Source organism: Xiphophorus couchianus, chromosome 23, assembly GCF_001444195.1.
Source record: "Xiphophorus couchianus chromosome 23, X_couchianus-1.0, whole genome shotgun sequence".
Lineage (NCBI taxonomy): Eukaryota > Metazoa > Chordata > Actinopteri > Cyprinodontiformes > Poeciliidae > Xiphophorus > Xiphophorus couchianus.
Genome location: NC_040250.1, coordinates 4,876,955 through 4,901,932, shown reverse-complemented (window position 1 = coordinate 4,901,932; position 24,978 = coordinate 4,876,955). Strand labels below are relative to the sequence as shown.

Here is a 24,978-nt window from a genome sequence, read left to right as displayed (position 1 = left end):
CTAATCTAAACTCAATTCACACTTTAGCCCTAGACGTAAACCTCAACCCAAAAAGAACACATCTTCTTCACCTTTGTTATGACAAATGGAAACCACATTCTTTACAGAATATGTAAAACTGTAAATTGATTTTGACTATCAAAGTTCAAACTATTTTATTAAAGAGTATATTTAATAAAAAGAAAAAAAAACATTTAGAAAAATGTGTCGCTTGATTTTTCTGTTACTTCAATTGCATGTCTCAATCCTGAAATTAATTAAATTGTGGGAAATTTCAGATTGTCGTTAAACTACAGAGTGACTCTTCGTTCTTTTAGACGATCTTTGTACAATACAATGACATTCTCTGACTGTTGGAGCGATGTTTTTTTCCCTGTCTTTTCCAACTGTCAAACCGGCGTCCTCGTTGTGAGTTAAAATGACTTTAAAGTCTATCAGAAAACCACAGAACTGATTTGCCGTCGTTATTTTTTTGTTCTTCGAACATTTACGGACATGTTGACAAACATCAACAGGTTAAACTTCGGGATATGTCCCAAACATACGAGCTCGTAGCTAGCTAGCATAAATAACTTATCAATGATAAGTTAATAACTGTGGAAGTTGTCATGGACGCCGGAGGAGAGACGACCAGCGACATTCGGACCGTTTACGCGGCTGTTTCTGGGAATCCGAACCTAGAGCCGACGAGGCTGCTGTGTTTTAAAGTTTACAAGAGGAGGTGGTTTGTGCTGCTAGTGCTGTGTCTGTTGAACTGCTCCAACGCCACGGTGAGTCATTTTATCCACTGTCTTTATGACTTTCTGTGTCTATGGAGGACAACTTTGCCAAATTCAGGGTTTGTATGGCAGCATAGTAGTGTCAATAATGCTTATTGTAGTAGTTGTGATAATGCTGAATATTACTGAGAATTACTTAAGGTTGAGGGTTTTATATCTTGAACAAAAAAAAGTTATTGTGTAATAATATTTTTATACCACACTTTAAAGCCAGACCCCATCACAATGCTGCTTAATTGATTAAGACTTTGATCAAGTTTTACAGACATACATTAAAATTATAAAATTTTCTTTGTCATTGAACTCTACAGTTATCCATCAAAGAGTGTAAGAGATTCAATAGTGCAGTCCATTTGTAGTCACTTGGAAATTACAAGTTCCAGTCATGAAAATTAAATGGAACGTTCTTCTTAACATCGTTTTAAGCTTTACTTTTTAAAATAATACACTACTTTTAATTTGTTTAGTTTAGAGCTACATGTAACATAAATGTGGCGTTTATAACAATGTTAATGTATTGTTTACAACAATACATTTGTATTGTTGTGTTTATAACACAGCAATGCATTAACAATACATTTGCCTTGTAAAATGCATTTTACAAGGCAAACGTCTTGTAAAATACATGTTTCCAACCCAGCGTACTATTGTTGAGGGGCAGCCATTTTGACAGGCGAAGTTGGTCTTATAAGTCTTAACTGGGGCTAGTTGTTTCTCCCACTTTCTCAGTGGAAAATCTGACTTCTGTGGGCGTTCCTGTTGATTTTTCTGACTGGGAAGTGGGAATTTCTCAGTTCTGATTACAAATGGAAAACACAACATTTCAGCTTGTTAAAGTTCTTTAAACACTTTTTCACTACAATCTATCATTTACAATTCAGTACTGCCTCTATGGATAGTGATTTAAAAACCAAAGTGGACCTGTAAAGCTGTGATGTTAAATACCATACGGTCGAAAACTTGGGTGCAAAAGGTAGCCTAGTGATACAGTGTGCATTGAAACAGTGTCTTCAATCAGAGGCTTCTTCAAATTCGCTGTAATACAGACAGCTACAGGAGACCCTTCTTGCCCACAGCCGTCTCCATCTAAAATAACTCTGGAAAATCTGAATTAATATGAGTTACAACTGAACCCTTTGGGATCAGTAAAGCATTTTTGGATTTGAAAGACATCATGTTGGTGGTTCATTTCTAGATCAAAAATGGTGAGAATTGTTGGTTTGATGCCAATTTTTAAAATCTGGCCAACTGATTGGTCCATCTCTCGTAAACTACTGCTTTCTTGCTACTTTTAATTTGTAGTTTCAGGGCTGGAATAAATATGTAAGATTTTTTTTTATCTTTATACTTCGCCATTATTTTCTACCCATACAGACATTGTAGAGGCAAATTCATTGACTTACTGTGACACGTGGTTCCTTCTAGTGTTTGCATAACTTGATATCACTCCCAGGGGACGTTGTCTTTGTGCAGCTGAGTGTGCCTGGAGGCAAGTGTGCCGCCCTCAGTCACACAATCTGAGCCCCTCCCTCACATATCTGCAGCCCCCACGGGATTCGTGCTCGCGTTGGGAGTTATTGTTTCCAGGGAGCTGGTGTTTTCGCTCACAAAAGAAGCCCAGCTGGAGGAGAGGCATTCATGATGTGGCAAATAACAGCTGAAGAGCCAGTTAGACATTAATCAGTGTGACATTAAGAGTCCCATAGGGGTCAGGATTTATAAAAACCTGCAGGCCCACAGGTAGGGTCATTCATAGGAAGTGTATTATTGCTCATGATGAACGCCATCGAAAAGAATTAGCTTGATTAAGGATCAATCTGAATATTACTGTGCTTTAGGGTTGTATTTGTAAGATTTCAATAGGATTGTAACAAAACATGTAAAATGAGCTGAAAGATGATTCCTAAAACACTGAGGAAACAAAGCAAAGTGTCAAAAAGTAAAAACACCTAAAAAACCTTTCACCCTGCAGTGAACAATGGTGACATTGTTCGTCCAAATCTGCTTACAAACTTGTTTATTGTACCCAGAATAGACAAGTGCAGATTCTTCTTTTGTTGCCTCAATGTTAAACAGGTGAACCCCAGAGTACCTTGTAAACGTTTTCACATAATTATAAAGTTTTATGTATTTTATTGAGATTTTATGCAACAGACCAACACCAATGGAAGAAAAACAATGGAAATGCTTTCAAATATAGCCCTGATAAAATGCATTTGGGGCTGAAACAATCAACTAATTTAGTAATCAATTAGCCATTAAGATTATATAGACCCAAAAAACGGCATTTTCTGAAACAACGTAAACAAAGGAGTTAAGGTGAAACTGTACAAAAGCTATCTACAGTACAGACCAAAAGTTTGGACACACCTTTTAATTCAATGAGTTTCCTTTATTTTCATGACTATTGACATTGTAGATTCACACTGAAGGCATCAAAACTATGAATAACACATGTGGAAATATGCACTAAACAAAAAAGTGTAAAACAACTGAAAATACTCCTTATATTCTAGTTTCTTCAAAGTAGCAACCTTTTGCTGTGATTACTGCTTTGCACACACTCTGCATTTTCTTGATGAGCTTCAAGAGGTCGTCACCTGAAATGGTTTTCACTTCATAGGTCAACCTGCCCTGTCAGGTTAATAAGTGGGATTTATTGCCTTATAAATTGAATTAGAAGGTGTGTCCAAACTTTTGGTCTGTACTGTACATTTTGTTTTTAAGATGGAAAAAATCCCAATTTTTTTGTAAAATGGTTTAAATCAGAATTCCTCAAATGACATAGTTTTAGTTTCACCTGATTTCTTATGTAAAAAACAAAAGTTCTAGAAACAACTCAGATCAGCCCCACACTGTACTGATGTCAATTAAAGCAGAAAGGACTGACCTTTACACATGTTGATGTATTTTTTTTCTTTGCTACAAACGATCAAGTGTTCACTAAAGAAATCCTGTGTTATTACTAGTTAGGCAACAATATATATATATATATATATATATATATATATATATATATATATATATAAAATTAATTATTTGTTTATTTTCACTTCTATATATTTTTAATATTTCATAAAATAACCCTGAGTGTTAAAGTATCCGCTTAATCATAAGAATTGATAGTATGAGTTATTACTAAAATAATAATTAAGTTGCACTCCTAAATGTATTTAAAATACTCCAAATAATTCTGTCACATGTATTTTATCAGTCAAGTATTCTCATCAAAATATCTAAATAAAATGCTTTATTTCCTCTTAGATATGGCTTACCTTTGCACCAGTTGCAAACCAGTCAGGCCAGTACCTAAAGGTCAGTCTGGAGGACATTAACTGGTTGTCACTGGTTTTCATGGTGGTTGCCATACCGCTCAGCTTCGGGACTACCTGGATGTTGGACACCCTCGATTTACGGATCACGGTATGAGAGCAGATAACATTTCTGAAAAATTAAGAAGAAGCTAAGATGAGCTTTTTAATCTGCTGTGGCCCTTTGACCTTTGACATCTCTACAGCTCATCCTGGGATCCTGGCTGAACATGCTTGGAGCTCTGCTGCGTTTCCTTGGCACGCTGCCGCCGGCTCGATTTAAGCTCCAGTTTCCAGCAGTGATGCTGGGTCAGACGCTCGGCGCCCTCGCCCAGCCCCTCATCATCTTCACCCCCACCAAATTGGCTGCCCTCTGGTTCCCCGACAGCCAGCGAGCTACAGCCAACATGATCGCCTCCATGTGTAAGGGACTCCTACACGTAAAGCTTCTGCAGTTTATCATTTACATTGGAATTTACTGTGTACAGCTCCAAGAGAGCAAAACAAACAACATAAGACATGGGTAGACGGTACTGAGGCAGCATCATAAAGTCCAAGGAACACACCAGACAGCTCAGGATAAAGTTATGGAGAATTGAAAGCAGGATTGGGCTTTGAACATCTCTGTTTAATACTTGAATAATTTTGCAAGCCATTGTAAAAAATAAAAAATTAATATTGAGCTTGTTGTTTTCTATAGCTGTAAAATATTTCAGAATAATTGACCGACAAAGCTTGCTTATTTGAGCAACTGTTGTCTTCAGCTGTAGATCTGACTCACTAAAAGTTAAAGAGTAGCGATCTGTCGGTACTGGAAACTGGACATTAGGTAAATTATGTAAATGTTGATGCTTTTATTAGATTTGGGTCCATTTATGCATCTATCAGTCTGTCCAATTAGCCTGGAAATGAGAGGATTACCATTTTAAAATACTGGAACCAGTAATAAAAACCAGCCCAAATTGAGGGTTAAAGACACAACAGGATTATAACAATACTTGATCTGGAGCAACAATGTTAAAACTCCAACATAATGAGAAATCTATAAAAACCAATTATAACAAAATACAGGTTATACCAAACTGTATCAGCTTTCACTGGGGTTTAATTTTCTCTGAAGGACTAAAATGAAAGTATTAGTTCCAGGGTTGACAATCTTTATAATCGAAAAAGCCATTTCGCCATCAGTCCATTCCAGCTAAATAAATCTTGTTTAGAGCTGAAAATGTTAAAAGGTGCTTATAATTTTTGATAAATATATTGAAAATATCATTTTAATTCTGTTTAAAGAACCATCATTTTATTTCTGTTTTTATAAAAACAGAAATAAGCTTTCGTCTGTCTTTATTTATTTTTAAATAAAGAAAGACAAAAAATTTTCAATAAAATGGACAGATATATTTTCTTTGGCTCCTGTGAAAAATCTATGAACGATTTTAATTTCTCTAAAGTTTGTTTAAAGGAAATAATGTCTGTACACTGTGAGCTCTTGAAATTGGAGAAACATTTTTTGTTAGCATGCACAATTTTGTCCTATAAAGCTGATTACTCATTCTGAAAACATCCAAAGTTTCCAACTTAAAAATAAATAAATAAAATAAAACTAAATTCCTGGCTCTTTCAGAGTCATTATTTGTGTAAATTTACTACAGTTATTACATCAGAAACCTAAAAAATGCTCAAACCTGCATTTGTTACAATCAGCTTGAAGGTATTTTAATAACCATTAGAGGAGTTTATGTTTGGAAAATAAGAAACTAGTCTAAAACCATGTGTCTCATTTCTCCTGGGTGAAAAGGGGAACTGGGTCAGTTTCAACATGTGATCAAAACTTAAAGGAAGTCACCCATGTCCTTCATTTCTCACAGAAATGCAAACACAAAGAAAGATCCTTCAAAGTCTTAAAAAAATAAGTTAAAACCTGTTTGGTAAAATAAGCAGATATTAAGGATAATTGTTTAGGGAAAGATTTATTTCTCTGACATGCGAATGTTTTGATTCAGTCACTCAGACTTTGAAACTGGGAACAGAAACTGGTAAATTGGCTGCTCATTCTGCTCTCACTCCTCAGCGAATCCCCTGGGCATTCTGCTCGCCAACATTGTTTCTCCTGTGATCGCCGAAACATCGGCTCAAATCCCAAAACTGGTGAGTTTAAGTTATCAAACAACCGAATTCCTCAATCCGTTCAGACAAGCAGTTTTATTCTGGGAATCATGTTTAACAGTATTCTTCTCACGTTACTAGAAATATGATCGTCCCATCTGCTAATGATGATGAATTGTTTTTTATTTGCTGTATTTTGGCCCATTCATCACCACATTATGTGTGATTATTGCCCTCCTCTAGCTGCTGGCCTATGCTGTCCCAGCATGCATCACCTGTCTCCTAGCAACACTGGGGATACGGAGCGGAAAACCCCCATCGCCACCGTCAGCCGGCGCCGAGACTTCCGGATCAGAGCCGTTCATTCAGGGCCTGAAACTGGTAAAAATGCAGAAAAATTAACCACAGAGAAAAAAGGCAGGAATGTAAAGCAGCATCAGGCTGATTTTTATATTAAACTTAGAAAAAACAACAAAATAATTGTCCAAATTTCCCTTTAAACTCTGCTCCTTAAGTTTATTATTGGAAAAAAAATAGCATCTTAATTCACTTTGAACTTTAAAAGTAGATGTTTCAATAAACAGATGTGTTACAAATGTTAGAAAGTCGAACAAAAAGAAAGCAGTTTCTACTGTATCACAAAGCTGGGTCACTTCTTATCTGGGTTCATTTCCATGGAAACCAATGCTAGAAATGTGCTCAACCTGCTCTTTTCTTTCATTAAGAGTCAGTCCAACATAATGTTGGCATGGCGAACATGAATGCATGGCACCTGAAATATGTCTCACCAAATATTGTATCCATGCAATCGTTTGAGGCTGTAATATTGCAACGATGGTTGTGACTCAAGATATTGAGCAGCTGGAGATCAAGACCTTGAAAGCTCTGCCTCTCCGACCTACCAGCGTCCTGGAAAAATTAAAAACTGGTAGAGAACGGCTGAACATAAATACGTCTTTCTTTTTTTTTGCTCGTCAGCAAATTAAGCTGTTAAATCTTTCCTTCAGCAGAAATTTGATAAGAGATTTCTCAGCAGAATCAAACCTCTAATTTAATTAATTTCACTAAAACCAGGGTTTTCAAGCTGCAGATTTATAGATATCAATATGATTACTGAAGAAGTCAAAAGACCTCTCTAATAACCTCTTTTACCAGTTTGGTCGTCTTAAACAAAAAAAGGCATTTTATGCCTACAAATGTTTAATTTTGACCCTAATCCGCTTTGATTTGAGATTAAAGTTTTATGACTGCACTAGTTTCATAAAAAAAGATTTATAAATGAACAGTTTTTCATTCATCAATACATACAGGCATAAATAAACTGAATTTAAAGTTAAAAAAAAAATTGACATCAGAACAAACCAGAGAAAACCAATAAAAAAAAAACAGTAAGCTGCAGAGAACTAAGGTGTTCAGTGAGCTGCCTGATTGAAATTTAATTTTAACATTGAGTCCATAAACTGTGTAGGCTCTGAACATTTAAAACTTTTAAAAGTTGTTTAAAAGTCCCAGCCTCACTGTTACATGTTTTAATGTAATTTAATGGTATAAAATTATCATATTGCTCCTTGCTGGACTAAAACATTTTATCTTTGTAGATCATAATGCAAGTGAATTGGAATAAATTAGGTTAATATTTAAATGTTCTTTTATTTCAGTAACTCACTGAGTGAAACGGATTATATAGATTAATCAAGACAGATGTTTTCAAGTATTTATTTCTGTTAATTATTATTTTTCACTTCCAACAAATTAACACACGACATTTAACATTAAAATAAATTAAAAAACCACAGAAATGTGGAGTTAATGGAAAGTATGTTTAATACATACATAAAGGTTGTTATTGTTGTTGTTTTAAAGAGGTACAAATTATATTTTCTAAAAAATGTTAATTAATAAAAATGATTAGTAACTGCTAAAGTCCTTCGCCGTTCTTCTTCTGCAGTTACTGAAGAACAAACCGTACCTCATCCTGCTGCTGTGCTTCGGCTCCGGCATCGCTGTCTTCACCTGCTTCTCCACGCTGCTGGACCAGATCCTGTGTTTGAAGGGATACAGCAACGTAAGAACAGATTCAAGCTGCAGATCAGTGCTTGTGTTTTATCATTCGATGCATAGTAGTTGTTATATGAAGATCTGTTTTGGGAAAACTGCATAAAACTTTGTCTTTTTGGGCATTTATATGTGTTACAAAGCAGGGGTGGGTGATATGGACTTAAAGTTTTATCATGTCTTGGTACTATTTTGATGATAAAAGTGATGAAAAGAACAATTTATTACTTCTTTTTTGGGTTTCAGGAGTCATAGCGACAAAAACATAAATGCTGCTCTTGAAAAGCATATTTATTTCTAATATTCTTCTTCAGGATACCAGTCAAAGAAGCGTGATTAAGCTCCACACAGGAACTAAATTTAATTTATTGATTTCACTAAACAAGCAGTGGAAAAGTAAAAAAATGGCAATACGGACAGTTTTTTGGGGGGTTTAAGCATCATTAATTGGAATTTATTGTGAAACTGTAAATCTAAAATTCTTATCTGGATTAGAAATTTATTACAATAAGTGATAAACTATATAATGACTGCCCACCCATGATACCAAGCAGTGAATTATTGTGCAGCTGAAAAAAAAGAATTAATATTTTTTGTTTATTTTAAAACAAAAAATCTGAAAAGTGCGGCATGCCGCTTATTGGCTCAGATCAAGAACAGAACAGATCAAGGTGATCTGTTGACATTTTTTTCCCCCAGAATTTTAACTGATTGAACTTACAGATTTTGTTTTCATCTTATATGCATATTTCTTTGGAGTTTTGAGTTAATTACTGCTCTGAGTTTGATGTTCCTTAAGCAATTCACTTTATTTTGTGTCTATATACTTCAGTTAACAGTTAATCAATTACTAAATTACTTGATGATTATTTTAATTAATTTAATTAATCATTTCAGCCCTAGTTTTTTGCATCCACTGTATGAATTGTAGCAAACCTTAGGAGAGCGACTTTCTTCCAGCAGTGACTTTCTTTTTCCATTAAGGCCAGATTTTCCCAAACTATTTTACACTTTCCTTCCTTTCACAGTTACACATTACTTTGTGCATAAATCAGACAAAAGATGTCAAAAGGTTAAACAGCTTCCCAGCCTCTGCATCAAAGTGCAATCAGCATTAATATTCAGGTTGTGAAATCTGACCTCTGCAGGACTTCGCTGGCCTTTGCGGGGCTCTCTTCATCGTCTTCGGCATCGTTGGCGCCGGTGCCGTCGGCGTCTACGTTGACAAGACGAAGAAGTTCACAGAGGTCACAAAGATCAGCCTGAGCCTCTCCACTCTGTCGTGCATCGCCTTCTCAGTGGTGAGAAACTGAAAGAAGAAAACATCTGTTACAGTGAATTCAGCTGAGATGATATTTGTCTGCGTCTCAGGTGAGTCTGATGCCTCATCAGAAGGTCGCTGTCGCAGCCGTCTGCTCTCTCTTTGGCTTCTTCGGTTTCTCCATCTACCCTGTTGCCATGGAGCTGTCTGTGGAGAGTTCGTACCCGGTCGGAGAGGCCACCTCGGCTGGACTCATCTTTGTTTCAGGGTATAAAATGCTTTGCATGATATGACATGGCTGAAGCCTTTAAACATTGAAGGTTGTTGCTGATTGAAAAAAAGAAAAAAAAAAAAATTCTACAAACACCAAATCTTACCAAGTATTTTTGGTTTTAGTTTTATTTTTAAGATAAAAGTAACTTACAAGTAACTTTTTAGCATGATGTAAGACCTTGTTTTAAGTCAGTAATTCCTAAGTATTGATGAAAAGTGCTGGTTCCATTGGCAGATTATTTCTTAAAGCATTACATTTTCCCACGTTCCCAATAACCTGCTTCTTTTTCATCAATATTAAGTAATTATTAACTTACAACAAGCTCCTATATCTTGTCAAAAGGTTATTTTATTTTATCTTATTTCAAGTGTACAGAGATATTTGCTCTAGAAACTAGAACAAAAATACTTTGATTTGTTTTTAGAGTGAACAAAAAGTTCTGTACAGACAATAGAATAGAATAGAATAGTAATATTGTTTATTGCCATTTGCACATAAACATTATATTGGATTTTCTCCAGGATAATCAATGTTTATGAAAGGATAAAAATAACAAGTAAGATAAAATGGACACACAGAAAACAAACAACATTCATTTAAAAAATACATTAGGCTTCCATGAATAAATAAACAAATAGTCACTGATATTGCACACTAAAATTATTTAATTGTAGTTAAAATGCGGCACATTGATCACATTTTGTGCTTCTGCCACCTTTAATGTCCTGAACCACTAATGTAACTTATACCAAGTTAGACATTATGTAGTTATAATCTGATTTATACCATATTAACCAGAAAACAGATTTCTTTATTTATTCAATTATTTATATTCAGATCAAAAGTTTCTTTCTAGAAAAGCTGTCATCCTGCATAAACCTGAATTTACTTTCACTTCTTATCCAGTTGGTTGAAATTATACAGCATCAGATGTTTTACAGCTGGTTTAACTAAATACAAAATGATAAATTATACAACTTTATTTTGTTTTATTGAAATGAGCCCTGATTAGCGTCTGTGAGTTTCGTATTGAGGTGAAAGTGATTCCTGTTTCCTTCTTGCAGGCAGGTGCAGTCGGTTGTTTACATCGTCCTGCTGCAGGCTTTGACCAAACCGATCACCGAATCTCCGCTCTCCACCTGTGGAGATGCAGTGCTGAGCTGGAAAGGTCGGTCAAATGATGCCACACCTGTTTCACTTTGTTCAGAGTAAAGCTTCACACAAAGTAGGATTCAAACGCAGGGATGTTTACAACTACATTCTGAAATTTAAATGTATTTAAATGGTACATTCTGCTGGAAAATACATATAAATGCATAAAACTTCCCAAAAAATATAGTAAAACAAACATATAAACAATAGTTATTCAATATAAAATTATTAAATATTCATATGAGGTTACCAGAAAGTACAGATTTATTGGAAACTCTGGCAAAAATGTGTAAAAATCCTTAAAATATATAAATCTTTCTTGTAGTAGCAACATAATGTTGCACTAAAAATTACAAAATAAAGTCTAATCTAATCCATATTCTAACTCAATATGGAGTTAGAATTTTACCAAGGTGTTTGGGTTGCTATTGTGATAACGATAAAGATTATGATTAAAAAACAATGTATTATTTCTTTTTTATGTAGCTGTATGGCAGAGCTTTCATAGCACCACAAATGCAATTGCTGTTCTTGACAAATATTCTCAGTTGAAACAGGTTTATTCACGACACTACTTATTTAAAAGAATAGCAATTTATATAATTTAATCATATTTTTTAAATGTACTGATAATTATTGATGCTCTCATGCAACAAAACATGAAGAAAATATAAAAAAAATACTTTTAGACTTGATAATGCTATCAATTTTGCTTTTTATTTGACATCATTAATTGAAATTAATCGACAACAATAAATCAAAACTTTTATCATGATAAGCCGTTTTTCACAATAATGATGAACCTCTGGTTGAATTAAGTGAATTTTTTCTTCTCAAAAAAAGGCAAATTGAAATCGATAATTTTAATTATGCATTTTGACAAATTGCAATGTTTATTGCTTGTTTCACAATTGGTGACTGTATGATATTTTTGGGATGTAAAGCACTTTGAGCTGCATTGTTGCTAAAATTTGCAATACAAATAACCTTTTCTGTAATGGAGATGAATGGGGAACAACGTTTTTCAGGAATAAAGTGTTTAAATAAGAATAACAAACCATCTAAAGAATAAAAAATAACAGTAGGAAAGTGTTTAATATAATTTAATTAATTAATCCTTTTTTAGTTTTATTTTTTCATGAGATGTTTGCTTCTCCTCTCTTCAGTGCCCATGATGGTGATGGCAGGACTGTCCAGTGTTTTCACCTGCTGCTTCCTTGTCTTCTTCCAAACCCGCTACAGACGGCTGGAGGCGGAAGAACAAGCTGCTTACGGGACCAGAGAGAATAACGACACGACCACTTCCTACCAAATAGTCGAGAACTGAAGGAAATGGAAACAAAAGACATTTACGGGTTGGATCCAGCCTCTATGAAATGTTATGCCTGTCGAATCCAGACATTCCTGTGCAATAAGATTCTCTGATAATGATTAATGATTCTATAAACAGAACCAGGAACAATTTATTCATGCATTCTGTTGCTTCAAAAGAGAAATGAAGTAATTTACAATTTTCTGCACTGTAACGCAAAATATCTTACCACTTGAAATAAGATAAAACTTAACTTACAAGTAACTTTTAAGTAAATAATTTCTTAATATGGATGAAAATGTACTGGCACATTATGTCACTTATAACAAGACAATTTTCATAAGTTACAAATGAATTAATCTGCAAATTCATTTTTCATCAATATTAAGGATTTATTTGCTTAAAACAAGCTCCTATATCTTCATGAAAAGTTTTGCTTATCTATGATATTTGCACTAGAAACTAGTTCAAAAATATTTGGTAATATTTTGTGTTTTTGCACCACTGGGGCATTTTAGTTGTCTGTTACTCATTTTATAATTAATGTACATAATTTAAATACATAAACTGCTAATTTTGTGCAATAATTTAATCACTACTGTCTCTGTTTTCATCCTGTGTTTATTTTGGCTTCCCTCACACTGAACTAAGACCATCCAGGGTCTGGTGTGAAGGAAGCCTTTGGTAATAAATCTTCCAGGTACGTATGTACAACATGTTTCATATTTTTAACTTATTACGGAGAGAAAACTCTCACCTGTCTTACTGACAGAAGAAATCAGGGTACTTTTTAACATAGATAAAATACCTCATTGATTATGTGCTAAAGTAGAAAAACAAAAAAGTATTAGAAACATTTGCAGGGTTGTTGAACTAAACTAAACCTGCCCAGGAAAACAGTCCTTAACAACTTTCTTAACCTCAACTGTTAGTCATACAATTTAAACATGTAAAAAAAATGTGTTTCCATCTCAGAGCTTACAAAATACAAAAATACATTTGACTAGCTTTGGTTAACTTAGCATCATGGTAAACAAATGATACTTGTACCTGTTTGCCAATATTTGATGTTAAAATCCAACTGAGCATTAATGTACAAATTAAAATGTAAAATGAAACTGTTTTATAATTGTACAACTTGTAACCACTTAATAAAAATGTTTCTTTTGGATTGCTGTCATGATTTAAAAATGTAATTTAAATGCTTACTTGTTTGTGGAGTTTTTTTTTAAACTTTTTTCTCAGCTTGAAACATTTTTTATTAGATAAAACAAGGGGAATTTTTATGCGATTTAGTAATTTTTTTCTGAGTTATATTATAATTTTAAATCTGACAACTGTACGTAAATATTTCTCTCACGTGAATGTCATTTTTATTGTATGTTTTAGGACATTTGAATGAGGTATTTTCAATGTCTCCACAGTACCTGAAAACTGTAGAGTGGCTCATCGTTTTTATAGAAGATCTTTGTACGGTACAGCGACAGTTTGATTTAAGTTTTCCTTCCTGTATATTTGTAATAGGAGATGAGGTTTACTTACTGAAACTTACATAAAGCCTTTCCGTGTCCTCGCCAGCATGACTTCTTCCACAACGGCGTAAATCCCGACCTTTGTAATCAAAACAGCGAATCAATTATTTCAGCCCAATATTCGTTTTTGTTCATAACATTTGAGGAATTATCAACTTTCTTTCTCATGTTATTAGAAATCAGAGCTGAACTTTGATCATCTTACTTACTAATGATGATGAATTGACTTTGATTAAAAACGTTTTAGCCCATTTATCACCACATTAGATGTGATTATTACCCTCCCCTAGCTTCTGGCCTGAGCTATCCCAGCATGCATCACCCGTTTCCTAGCAACAGCGGGGATAAGAAGCATAGAACCCCGAACCAGAGCCGTTTGTACAAGAAACTAGGCCTTGCAGCACCTAGTTTCTATTTAAAAATAAACACACAAAGCAGCAGGTGGATAAAGACTTTGGAGAATTTTATTTACTTCCTAATTTGACATAAGACAAATATAAAAAAGTAGAGCATTCTCTGGATTCGGTCATCTCTCCTGCATACGTTTCTCCCACTCTGTCTGGACCCAGACAGTTCATGTAGTTTTAAAAAATATCCATTCAATAAGAATACAAGCAGGAGATAAAAGTCAACTAAACCCAAAGAGCATGAAAAACAAAATAAAAGGACCGTTACTGTAAACTAATGAATGAGTACAGCTGGATTCATATTCTGAAAAATGTATTCAGCTATGGCTGCATGTGACTGACCACATTGGCACAGAACACAAAATGGATAAATAAAAATAAAAATAAAAAAAAACATCTGAAGAGATTCTTGATGCAAGAGCTGACAATTCCTAATGCCTCACTGTGTCACATTAAGCGTGAACAAAGAATTTCCTCAGATAGTTGTTTTCTCTCAGAGCTGCAGCGCGCAGAACTGCTGGTAGACAGCCAGGATGTGATGGTCGAGCTCAGCGGTGAAAAGCAGGTTCTCCAGAGTTCCCATATACTGCTGGATGGTTCCATGGTGCTGTGGGACAAAACATACAGTCAGATCCAAAACCCAGTAAGGTATTTTAAATGTTAGTTTTATAGTAAAGGATGGAACTACTGGATCAGAAAAGTTAAAATGATACCAAACATCTGGAAGATTTATTCTTCTAACTAACAAGTTGCCAGATTGGCGAGTGATGTTTACCATGAGGAAGACCTGCTGCAGCCGCTCGATGCAGTTTTTATACCAGGGTGTGCTGATGTCAACGCTGCCCGTCTCGCAGCGAACCAGATGCTCTGTCAGCAGCATGATGAAGCGCTAAGGAAGAGACAGACAATCCTTAACCTGTTCTGAACTATTTTCATATCAGCTTTACCATTAAAAAAACAAATTACATTTGTCGAAGTCATGAAATTGAAGTCATAAAAACGTCTTGATGTGACATGTAGTCACTACTCCTATGGAAAGTTCCACTAATTCCAACTACGTAAACTAGAAGGCAGTGTCAGTCTATTAATATAAATAATACATTTTTCCCATTTCAAATTGTGACGTGGAAACTAAAAAAGTTACATTTACACTGTTTTAAATTTGCAGGTGGTTGATCTGATAATTAACTACCTAATATTAGTAAGTTCTACAATTTTATGGCATAAATTATTAAATTTAGGGTTTGAACATACAAAACTTAATCTTTACAACTACAAATATCTCAGGTACATTTTTAAAAATATATATTGTACAGGAGATTGATTTCAGAAAAGTTTTCATCCACATGAACCGACACAAATACACCACTGAGAATTGTTTTAATCATGCCAAACCCATAGGGGCCAGTGTAGCGCAAAGTTGAAACCTACTGAAGGCAATCAGATTGCTTCAAAACAAGCACGACTTCCTGTTAGGAAGAAAACATGGTGCGAGGCCGTTTATTTGTGTGGACAGGTTGAAGTGTTTTTAAATAGCATCGAACATATTCGATGTTATTTAGACGATAACGATGTCTTGTTTTGTTAACAAGACAAGATTAAAGTAAACTGAATCAAAGAACCGTTATTTGTCACAGACAGGAACGTGCAAGACGTTAAATCTTCGTTTTTCCATGTTCACACACAAACATAATTAGAGATCTTTCTCAAATCTCCACTTTGGTTGGAGTTTTCATAAATAATCATTTTTTAGTGGTATAAAACAGTTTTGGTGTGGATGAAAGGGCAAAACACATAACAATGTGCTTGTTTTTCTAGATATTTACCTGTGGACTGGGCTTTGGAAATGTTTTTGAGCAGTCGTACCTGGAAGATGACGAGGAAGAGGTTTTTCTGCTCGCTCTGAGCCGACTCCACCTTTTCCTGCAACCTCTCAATCTGCTCCTCCAGCTGACCCTCCTCGTCCTCCTCACTGTTCTTCTCCATGTCCTCGTCGTCCCCGCTGTCCCTCTGTCAGGACACAGACAGACGAAGTTTAAGGTCAGGTCCACCCTGTCATGTCTGAACAGCAGTTGTGCATTTTTACTTTTTTATCTTTAAGGCTCTAATAAATCTGCCTAACTGTAGTCACATTTGTTGGGTATTAAAATAGTCCACAGCAACAAAGTTTAATAAAAAATAAAAATAAATAAATAATAAGTGGGGCTACCCTCTTGTGCTGCTGTTTCTCCAGCTTATCTTTAGCTTCCTCCAGCTCCTTCTGGATCTTCTGCACATGTTTATTCATCTTTCGGATGGTTGAGTGCAGAATCTCCCAGGTGAAAAGTCTAAATGAGTTAAAGTATTTTATATTATAGATGAAAGGAGAAAATATCTTTATTAAAAACAATGCTGTGCATGTCACCTTGTGAACTCGTGAGCCATGTCCTGAGAGAAGAGCCAGTTAGCGACAGCGGCACAATCCACGATCTGCGTCCGAATCATTTTATCCACCAACACGGCGATCATCTGAAACACAAATGTCTGTTCCTGTTCTGGTTCCAGCACATACATCCCTCATCTCCATTTGAGCAGTTTTTACCTGAGGGTGGTTCCTCCACACCTCATAAATCACTTTCAGGATGTGCAGTTTCCCATCGTCGCTTTCCGTCAGGTTTTTAAGGATCTCGTGGAATCTGGAAGGATTCAACACAGCAAGATCCGTAGGATTCATTGAGTCAAACAAGAATTTAAACTGACTGGTCATTACTAGATATCTAAAACAATCATCAGGACTTCTTAGACTCCTTATATTGCATATCCTAGAGCTGAGCAATATAGTTTAAAAATAAAGTTAGATTTCTTCATATCGCTTCTGATTTTAAATAAATTTTTTTCTCTCTTTTTTTAAAAAAGGAACTGCAAATGACAGACATTTTGAAAAAGCGGCTTTTATTCCAATCATCTTCGATAAAGTTGTCATGCATTACAACATGAACCGTTCAGTTCATGTAGTTCTTCTATTTCTATTATGTGTAGACATTATACCAAAGCATGAGCATTATGTGAAGTTTAACTTCACATGATGCTCAACATTCCTCATTTTAAGTTTTGGTTATTTTTTGTGACTATTATTTAGTCCTATTATTCTGACAATATTGCCACTTTATTCGTCTATTATTATGACTTTATTCATAAAAACTTAAAAATAAATTAAAAAAAATCTTAGCCTGTTAGTTATATTTATTTTAGCACCAATAAATAAGAGTTGTAAAACATGCCGACCCTGAACTATGGAAACCCAAAGAGAGCAATGATAGAGAAAAAATAAATAAATCTGATTTTCCATCTGCTAAACCTTCAAAAACCAAAAATTTGATTTTTTCTTTTTTTTTATAAAAATATATTTATTGCCCAATCTTAGTACACTGTAAAACTAAAATCTGGTTTCAGAAGTCCCCAAAACAAAAACCGTTTGACTTCACTCCAGACAACGTGACATTCCCAACTCAACTTGAATCACGTCATTTTCATGTTTGTAAAATGTGGCGTATCGCAGTTGGAAACCTACTTGCCAAGCGCGCTGAAGGAATGGCTGAAGGACTTCGCTGCCAGATGGAGAAGAGTCTGAAGAAACACATCAATCTTCAGTGGGTTGAAGCTTTCACCCTCATCTGCATCAGCACAACAGGAAAAGGAAGATATGCGACCGAAAATACAGAGAAATAATTAGCAGCCATGATGGAAAGCAAGCAAACTAAAGTTTAATGAAAGTAATGAAACATGCTGTGCAGATACAACATTAAAGAGATGACCGTATAAACTGAGAGAAGGTGGAGTTAGTAACAGAGAAGAGAAAAGCTTTACTACCAAACTGTTACAGAAAAAAAAATCTGGTCTCAAACGACGAATAAAACCTCAAACAAACCATCATCATCCTCCTGGTTTGGGTTGGGGACTTCTTTCAGGATGGCGAGGATTTCCTCGTTGGACGCTCGGTTCTTTATGGCGTTGGAAACTGTAATGGAAACTGGGTAACCTGGCAACGAGGCTGTGAGGGAACAGAGAAGTAAATATTATATTTTGCTCTTTTAGTGCAGTTTGTATTATTCTGATGCAGGTAAGGACAAAAAAAACAGTGGAGGGGAGTCTTACTGCCACTCTCGTCTCCGTATTTGAAAGAAAAGATGGGCTCAGCAGGGATGAGGGCGGAGAAAGTTGGAGGGACGATGTCCACAATCCTCTGATGGTATGAAAGTCTGTAATTAAAGCAGCAAAAACTGGATATTACACTGCAAACAGATTTACACAACAAACCATACATTAGAATTAATGTTTTCCTTTAGTTTTGTGTTAATTCATATTAATTATCTCTAACTGATATGTGGAAATGTTTTATACCTCATCGATTTCTCCAGAACCTCTTTGACAAACTTGGGCTTTGGTTTCTCTAAATCCATTGTCAAACAGTCCGCCCTTTACAGATGAAATATGGACAAGAGTAAACTAAACTCTGAGTTACTTTATTTTTAAAAAAGATTATCTACCACATATTGCTCACCAGTCATCCCAACTCCATCGAAACTGGAAGTTGCTCAAATGATGGGAAAACCAGTTGATGAATCTACAAGAGGGAATTGAGAAATTAGGTTATTTTGTTAGTTTGTTTGATTTATCAAAACAGATCTCTTTTATAAATGAGATCTTAGGAGGATCATATTTGCTTTAAAATGATCTGATGGGACTACCAGAGGAGTTGGCCAATCACAGAAGCCTAAATAGCATCTCTATGCTAAACAGCAGCACAGACATTTACAGCTCTAGTGGTCCAAAGACATTCCATGAATGATCAGGAGTTCCTGAAATATTTAAAAGTTAACTGGGTTTAATAACATTTTGCACTGATCTGATGGCTGAATAACCTAAAGAACAGATTAAAAGCAATAAATATCTTTGTTGTTGAGCTCATATCTATTTATTCAATAATTTAACAGCAAAAACGGGTTTTGAAATGAAAATGTTGCTTTTTCTGCTCCCATAGTTTGATTAACTGCAATTAATTAAATTACAGACCCCATAATTAACTCAGTTAAAATGTTTAATCAAGTACCACCACTAGCATGAAGTATTATTACCTGTCTATGCAGGCGGTGTTCATTGTGTCCAGCCTCATGTAAAGCATCTCTGTGGCCTGGGCCAGCTGTCAGGCAGATATTAAGGTAAACAACTCAACAGCAGCAGCCTGGTTACTCAATGAATGTACAAAAAATTCTCTTAAAAAAAGTTCTCATTATGCAACTCCTGAAACAAAATGACTAATTCTACAAGTTTCTATCCACTAAATGCAACAGAATGAACTCAGGATGCCAATCAAACCATTAATTATTCCTCTAAAAAAGGAGAAAAAAACCCAACTGTGCTGTTAGAGACTTGAGACTCATGCTGGATGACCATGATTCTCAATTATTGTTAATGTCTCTCCATTTTTTCTTGCCATGGAAACAGTAAAGGATACAACTTGAGGGAGTGACCCTGGCTGCAGCTTGCAGAGCTCGATGAGAAGCGTAGTGTACATGACGTCGATGTGGGGCGGTAATGGCAGCTGGAAAAGTTCTCCAAAGATCACCTGAAACAAAGAAAACTCAACTGGTAAATCACAAGGATTTGATTGTACCAGTTTGTGTGGAAGAACCCTGAAAGAGAGAAATACCTCCACGATGTGGTAGTTCAGTGGGATCTTGTTTTTTCCAGGGTAACTGAGCAACTGGGCAGCACTGGAAGGAGAAAACAGCAGCACAACTTTAGTGATGTTCAGAGCGATGCTATGTAGGCATGTCACAATAAATTTTGCTAGACGATAAATTGTCCCAGAAATTTTGCAACAAACACTAATATTGTCATTTTCAGACAGTTTTCAACTAATATAATAATAATGGCACAATAACGTGTGAACAACCACTCAAAGATAAAAAAAATATATTTCTAAAGAGTATTTAACACTGGAAAACATTTTAAATAAAAAAATCAAACCATAATTAAAACGGCTTATGAAATCTCTGTATCCAATTTTTTTTTCTTCACAAAATAGTCACTCAGCTTTGACTGGGAAAACAGGCAAAAGGGGCAGGTAGTGCAGACTGACTACTTTCTACAGGGTTCAAATATTTGCAGCTTTTCAACGATATTAAAGGGGAGAATCTCTTTGACTATTGTTGTTCAAATGGAAATTATCGCGCTCATTTTAATTTATCATGAGGTTAATTTATTGCTTATTGTGACAGGATGGCTGCTATGTAACCATTTCCTCATGCACTCCACCCACCATGTTTTCCTCTCTTTCCAGTGGGTTTTGATGATACAGTGCAGGTTTTCTTCAATCACAAACCGCTCCACAGAATGGCTGCCCGGCATAACGGGACCCTAAAGAGAAAAAATTTAATTAAAGCCTCTGAAGCTAAACTTATCCGTCCTTCAGAAGAGATGGACGAACCTCTGGGGCGTCGGTGTAGTCGAAAACGCGGAAAATGACCCGGGGGATGGGGTACAGGGCGTCAGGCATGTGCCCCGGCGGGGTGAACGGGGGCAGGTTGTGCTGCAGCGCCTCACAGAGAACGCTGTCGAAAGCGATGTATGGACGAAGGATGTGGCGCTCCTGCCAGCGGTCTTTCTTCAGCTTCTGGATCTGGGCCCACAGACAGTCCAGATACTGACAAGAACAGGAGGAGAGGTTATTCTAACAGCATGCAAGGCTCCAGAGAACAGGAACGGGGACGAGAAACAGCCTAATTACTATTTAACAACATTCACTGTAAGGTAATATTTTTAAACATTAATATGGAATCTGATAGGTATTTTGTTTACCTAAATAACAAGAAGGAACCGCAGACAAAGTTTATGAGTTTTCAACCAAACTTCTGCAGAAGGAGAAAGCATAGCAAACCACTTCTCCAAGGTGTTTACCATGCGTTCTGATTTCCTGTAGCAGAGCCTGTCTTTTTATTAAGCAGGAGAAAGAAATGGAGTCAGATTGGAATGTGGGAGAGTTATAAATAAAGGGGTGGCTATTCTGAAACAAGGAAGAACTACATTCTACACACAAGCAGTTTAAGGAGTAACCCAAGATAAGAAGAAGCTGCAGCTTCAAGGTTTAGGGAAAAAGCAGTTTTGTCTTTCACACGGTTTAACAAATTCCTCCTCTCTGGGATGTGAATACTAAACCTTTAAATGAAAAACAAACTGGTAACTACTTATGTAAGAATGATAACAAAACATAATTATTCTAACAGAATCAATACAAAAAATGGTCAAGTCAGCAGTTTTCCACATTATCATGTAGCCCACAATGTAGCCATCAGATTCTCATGTGTTTAAATACATAATACTGAATTTTCTGAGTAACTGAATGCTGGATTCTCATTAGTTGTCACAAACGTAAACAAAAATAAATTCTTTAGAGTATCTCTGTATGAAATTAATCGATTTACATAAAGTTCCATTTAGTTTCATTTTCAGATTTTTTTTCCAGTGGTAGATTTAAATTTCTCTCTCCAGATCATCACTTGCTGTACTCAGCATTAAGAGTTTTTACAAGTAATCATTAAAAAAAACTAACCTGACATCTGTCAGACTGTAGGACTTTACTTGTCCTACAATCTGAAGCTCATTGAGAGAATACAGCATTCAGACTGTCTTAGTCAGGAGGACAATATATGCTAAATATGATATTATATGTGCCTCGTATGCTTCAGGCTCTTATTGTGAAGGTTTGCAGGATGTTGAAGCAAATAGTTTTAAAGTTGTTCTTTTGTGTTGTTCAAAATTTTAATCAGTAATCATTATAAATGGAGACTGTTTAATCTCTAGCATGTTTGCCATCACAGCTGACCAGATACAAGCGCACATCACTCCGGATTGCAGGACTCTCACCTCTTCTTGTGGATGGGGTTTCTCTGCTGTCCACACCTGCAGCATGGGAACATGAGTCTTCACTCTCCTCCTAAAGATATGGAGGGCACAGTGTGAAGCAGCTTCAGACTACAAAAAAACTAGAAAACTACATCAGGAACAGCATGAAAAAAATCTAAAGATGGAAAACACACTTGAGGTAGCCTTCAATCTGACTGAGGAGTCGGTCCATTTCAACATCCTTCTTCTCATAAAGTTCCTTCCCAACCCAGGGAAGACAGGACAGAACGACATACACAAACCAGTCCGATCGAACCTGTGGAAGGAAATGAGACCAGTTTACAAATCCTGGGAAGAAAAAAGGAGCACAACACAGCAGGGTCACAGCAGCAGCAACTTATAATCTGTTCCACAATCAGAACCTCAAAACATTTATACAAAAATCTTATTTGAACACTTTTATATTTGTTTATTAAACAAAAACAAAATAACATTTATTCACATTTGTCACGAAAATGTATCATTTTCCATGACAAATTTTTAAAATGCATTAATATGAAATGCAAAGTTATCCACATGTTTAAACTTTACCTGTGGCACATCTTCCTCTTGAGTAACACTGACAAAATTTTCAAACATTACCACCATAGATGGAGCGGCGATGACATGGCAGTTAACCAAATCTGACAGAAAGCGTACCTGAAAAAGGGAAGTAAATAAATTATCTTAAAAAAAAACTGATGTGCTTTTCGATTTTCATTTTAATGATAAAAGTCACAGTACCAGGTAAACTGCTTCATTATACAGGTTGTTTTTTAAAGTCTCCTTCAGCTGCCTGATCATCGCCTCCACAAACTCGCCACCAAAGTTGTAGTTTCTGGCATTGAGGAGACCGACTAAAGTCGTGTAGACGGTGAGCTTCTCTGGCAGCAGGCGAGCGCTGTTGACAAATGGCACAACAGTGAAACAACCGTCTAAAACTAACTATATTCAACAAAGACAAATAACGCTTACAAACTTACACAGAACATAAAATACGCAGGATTTTGTTTTTGTAGTTGGGAAGGTCAGCCTCCAGGACACCTGCGAGGCCCTCAAGGTTGCTCTCGAGGGAAGAAGTGCTCTAAAAATATAAAAAAAAACTAAATGTTTTCATATTTAATAACATAGCAGAACAATGACACAGAACTCTGAATCATATTTTTATATGTTCATGCGATAAAGGTTAAAAATACTTTGAGCAGCCCTCTTACTTTTTCTCCTACGCGACATATCAACGACTCCAGGCGATCTTCAATTTCAATGGGCTCAGATGTTCTTCTCCTCTTATGAGCTTGACCTCCTGGTAAGTCAAAGGAACCCAAAGGAAAAACTATTATTCACTAATTTGACAAGCAGGAGAGATGTGTTCACATCTCACAATTTTCTTCACAAATCAAATAATAATCAAAAAGATCATGTTTAGTTAAACTGGATAAACGTCACTAATTGAATTATTACTATATTCAATCCCCACATCTTTATGTGGGGAACATATATTGTATTGTTCGTATGTAAATTTAAATATTTTCTGGGTCTTTGTATCATTATACTGCGCCTATTTCCTTTACTGCCATGTGGCTACATCGGCTGATTCAGGGCATAACCTTAAGCATTCCTGAAGAATCTTACAAACTAATAATATCTCTGGAAAACTCTTGAGTCTTAAATTCCTGGAATAGTGTAGCAGACTGTCAATGACTCTGCACTGCCACACATCAAAATATAAATCAATGAAAAACACATTGGATATTTCAAAAAATTCAGATTTTTATCTATTAGATGGAGATAAAAAAAAAATTGTAAACTATCTTATTTTGCTGTAATGATTGTTTCAATAATAAATGTTAGAAATAGTATTTTAGTTGAGACTCTTAATAGTGTCTATGTTTCAATGCTTTGCCTATTTGTTTTCTAGATTTTATTTTATTTAAAACACTTTGTGTTCGACTTGTGCATGTAAGCTGTTAAAAACTTACTGATTTATTTAAGTCTTGAACCTAAATCAAAGTTGTGGAGATGTACGTAAATAAATAAAATTTAAACGCAATTTCTAAAAAATAATTTACAACTTTTGCGAATAACTTCACAAACGATGCCTAGGGTTTTAACGGAGTATTTATTTTTTAAATGTATTTATATTGTTATGTGTCAGAACAGCAAACAATAAGTTATTTGAGCAGCTTCCGAATATTGTTTCATTCACTAAAACTACGAGGAAAGGATACATTTAACACAAACAAGCATTTCATTTCATATTAACAATTTAGCTAACATTAATGTTTATAATTTTGTACTGAGAAATCTTTTGTCTTTGAACCATTTGAATTTGTGACTACACATTAAATCACACAAAAACACAGATTACTATACAACTGATTAGAGTTACCGCCCCTATATTAAATACAGCTATTTCAGCAGTTAGCTAGCTAACGGTCCGAAAACCAGTTAAAACCGCCGCGGCTCTTAGTATGAGCTAGCAACTCATAATTCAATATCACTGAGTAGACAAACTGATATTTGTTTAAATGCGTTTTAATCGCTCGACATATCAATGAAAACCCACAGATAGAATCACATAACATGCAACCCTGCAGCATGCGTGAATGAAGCGAAAACGCGCTGTCGTTATTAGCCTAACGGCTGCATTGAACGTCCAGACTTACCGTCGTTCTCATCGCTATGTCGCCTCCTGGACATTATTTGTAATACCTATTATAAAGGCAAAAATACTCCACGGAAAACGGCGACGATAAACAAGCAAAAAGTCGATTAAACAAGCTGCTTTTCTGTTCGTTCAGCTCTGAGCACCGATGCTAGCGCAGCAGGGAAATAGCAAGTCTGATTCGAGTGAAGCACATCCGGG

The 24,978-nt window shown here is 35.6% G+C and overlaps 2 protein-coding genes and 1 long non-coding RNA gene across 3 annotated transcripts; 1 reads left to right on the top strand and 2 right to left on the bottom strand.

The window, feature by feature from the left end:
• The first annotated feature begins 315 nt into the window (after nucleotides 1-315).
• Nucleotides 316-13,421, top strand: slc49a3 (solute carrier family 49 member 3). The gene is made up of 10 exons (XM_028009569.1): nucleotides 316-770; nucleotides 4,044-4,202; nucleotides 4,297-4,513; nucleotides 6,162-6,238; nucleotides 6,440-6,577; nucleotides 8,145-8,261; nucleotides 9,400-9,552; nucleotides 9,623-9,780; nucleotides 10,851-10,954; nucleotides 12,105-13,421. The coding sequence occupies exons 1-10, from the start codon at nucleotides 609-611 to the stop codon at nucleotides 12,263-12,265; spliced, it is 1,446 nt and encodes a 481-aa protein (XP_027865370.1). The 5' UTR covers nucleotides 316-608; the 3' UTR covers nucleotides 12,266-13,421.
• Nucleotides 11,787-14,113, bottom strand: LOC114139557 (uncharacterized). The gene is made up of 3 exons (XR_003594472.1): nucleotides 13,992-14,113; nucleotides 13,793-13,861; nucleotides 11,787-12,261 (listed from the first exon to the last, which is right to left on the bottom strand). It is a non-coding gene; the product is annotated as an uncharacterized LOC114139557 (long non-coding RNA).
• A 111-nt stretch (nucleotides 14,114-14,224) lies between these two features.
• On the bottom strand, nucleotides 14,225-24,958 carry ncbp1 (nuclear cap binding protein subunit 1). Its single transcript, XM_028009162.1, has 23 exons — nucleotides 24,779-24,958; nucleotides 23,327-23,415; nucleotides 23,096-23,196; nucleotides 22,857-23,013; nucleotides 22,665-22,772; nucleotides 22,268-22,389; nucleotides 22,095-22,164; nucleotides 20,659-20,874; nucleotides 20,491-20,588; nucleotides 19,879-19,942; nucleotides 19,684-19,794; nucleotides 19,304-19,368; nucleotides 18,730-18,792; nucleotides 18,570-18,644; nucleotides 18,324-18,427; nucleotides 18,097-18,219; nucleotides 17,740-17,842; nucleotides 16,771-16,864; nucleotides 16,594-16,697; nucleotides 16,399-16,516; nucleotides 16,056-16,199; nucleotides 14,965-15,078; nucleotides 14,225-14,796 (listed from the first exon to the last, which is right to left on the bottom strand). Exons 1-23 carry the CDS (start codon nucleotides 24,810-24,812, stop codon nucleotides 14,683-14,685), a joined length of 2,391 nt encoding a protein of 796 aa, XP_027864963.1. The 5' UTR covers nucleotides 24,813-24,958; the 3' UTR covers nucleotides 14,225-14,682.
• Between the last annotated feature and the right edge of the window lie 20 nt (nucleotides 24,959-24,978).

Coding starts and splice junctions, on each gene's coding strand:
- slc49a3 (XM_028009569.1), top strand. CDS start 609: ATGGACGCCGGAGGAGAGACGACCAGCGACATTCGGACCGTTTACGCG. Junction 771..4,043: donor TGAACTGCTCCAACGCCACG/GTGAGTCATTTT, acceptor ATTTCCTCTTAG/ATATGGCTTACCTTTGCACC. Junction 4,514..6,161: donor CAACATGATCGCCTCCATGT/GTAAGGGACTCC, acceptor CTCACTCCTCAG/CGAATCCCCTGGGCATTCTG.
- ncbp1 (XM_028009162.1), bottom strand. CDS start 24,812: ATGTCCAGGAGGCGACATAGCGATGAGAACGACG. Junction 22,773..22,856: donor ATAATGAAGCAGTTTACCTG/GTACTGTGACTT, acceptor TCCCTTTTTCAG/GTACGCTTTCTGTCAGATTT. Junction 18,428..18,569: donor GTTCTGGAGAAATCGATGAG/GTATAAAACATT, acceptor CTTTAATTACAG/ACTTTCATACCATCAGAGGA.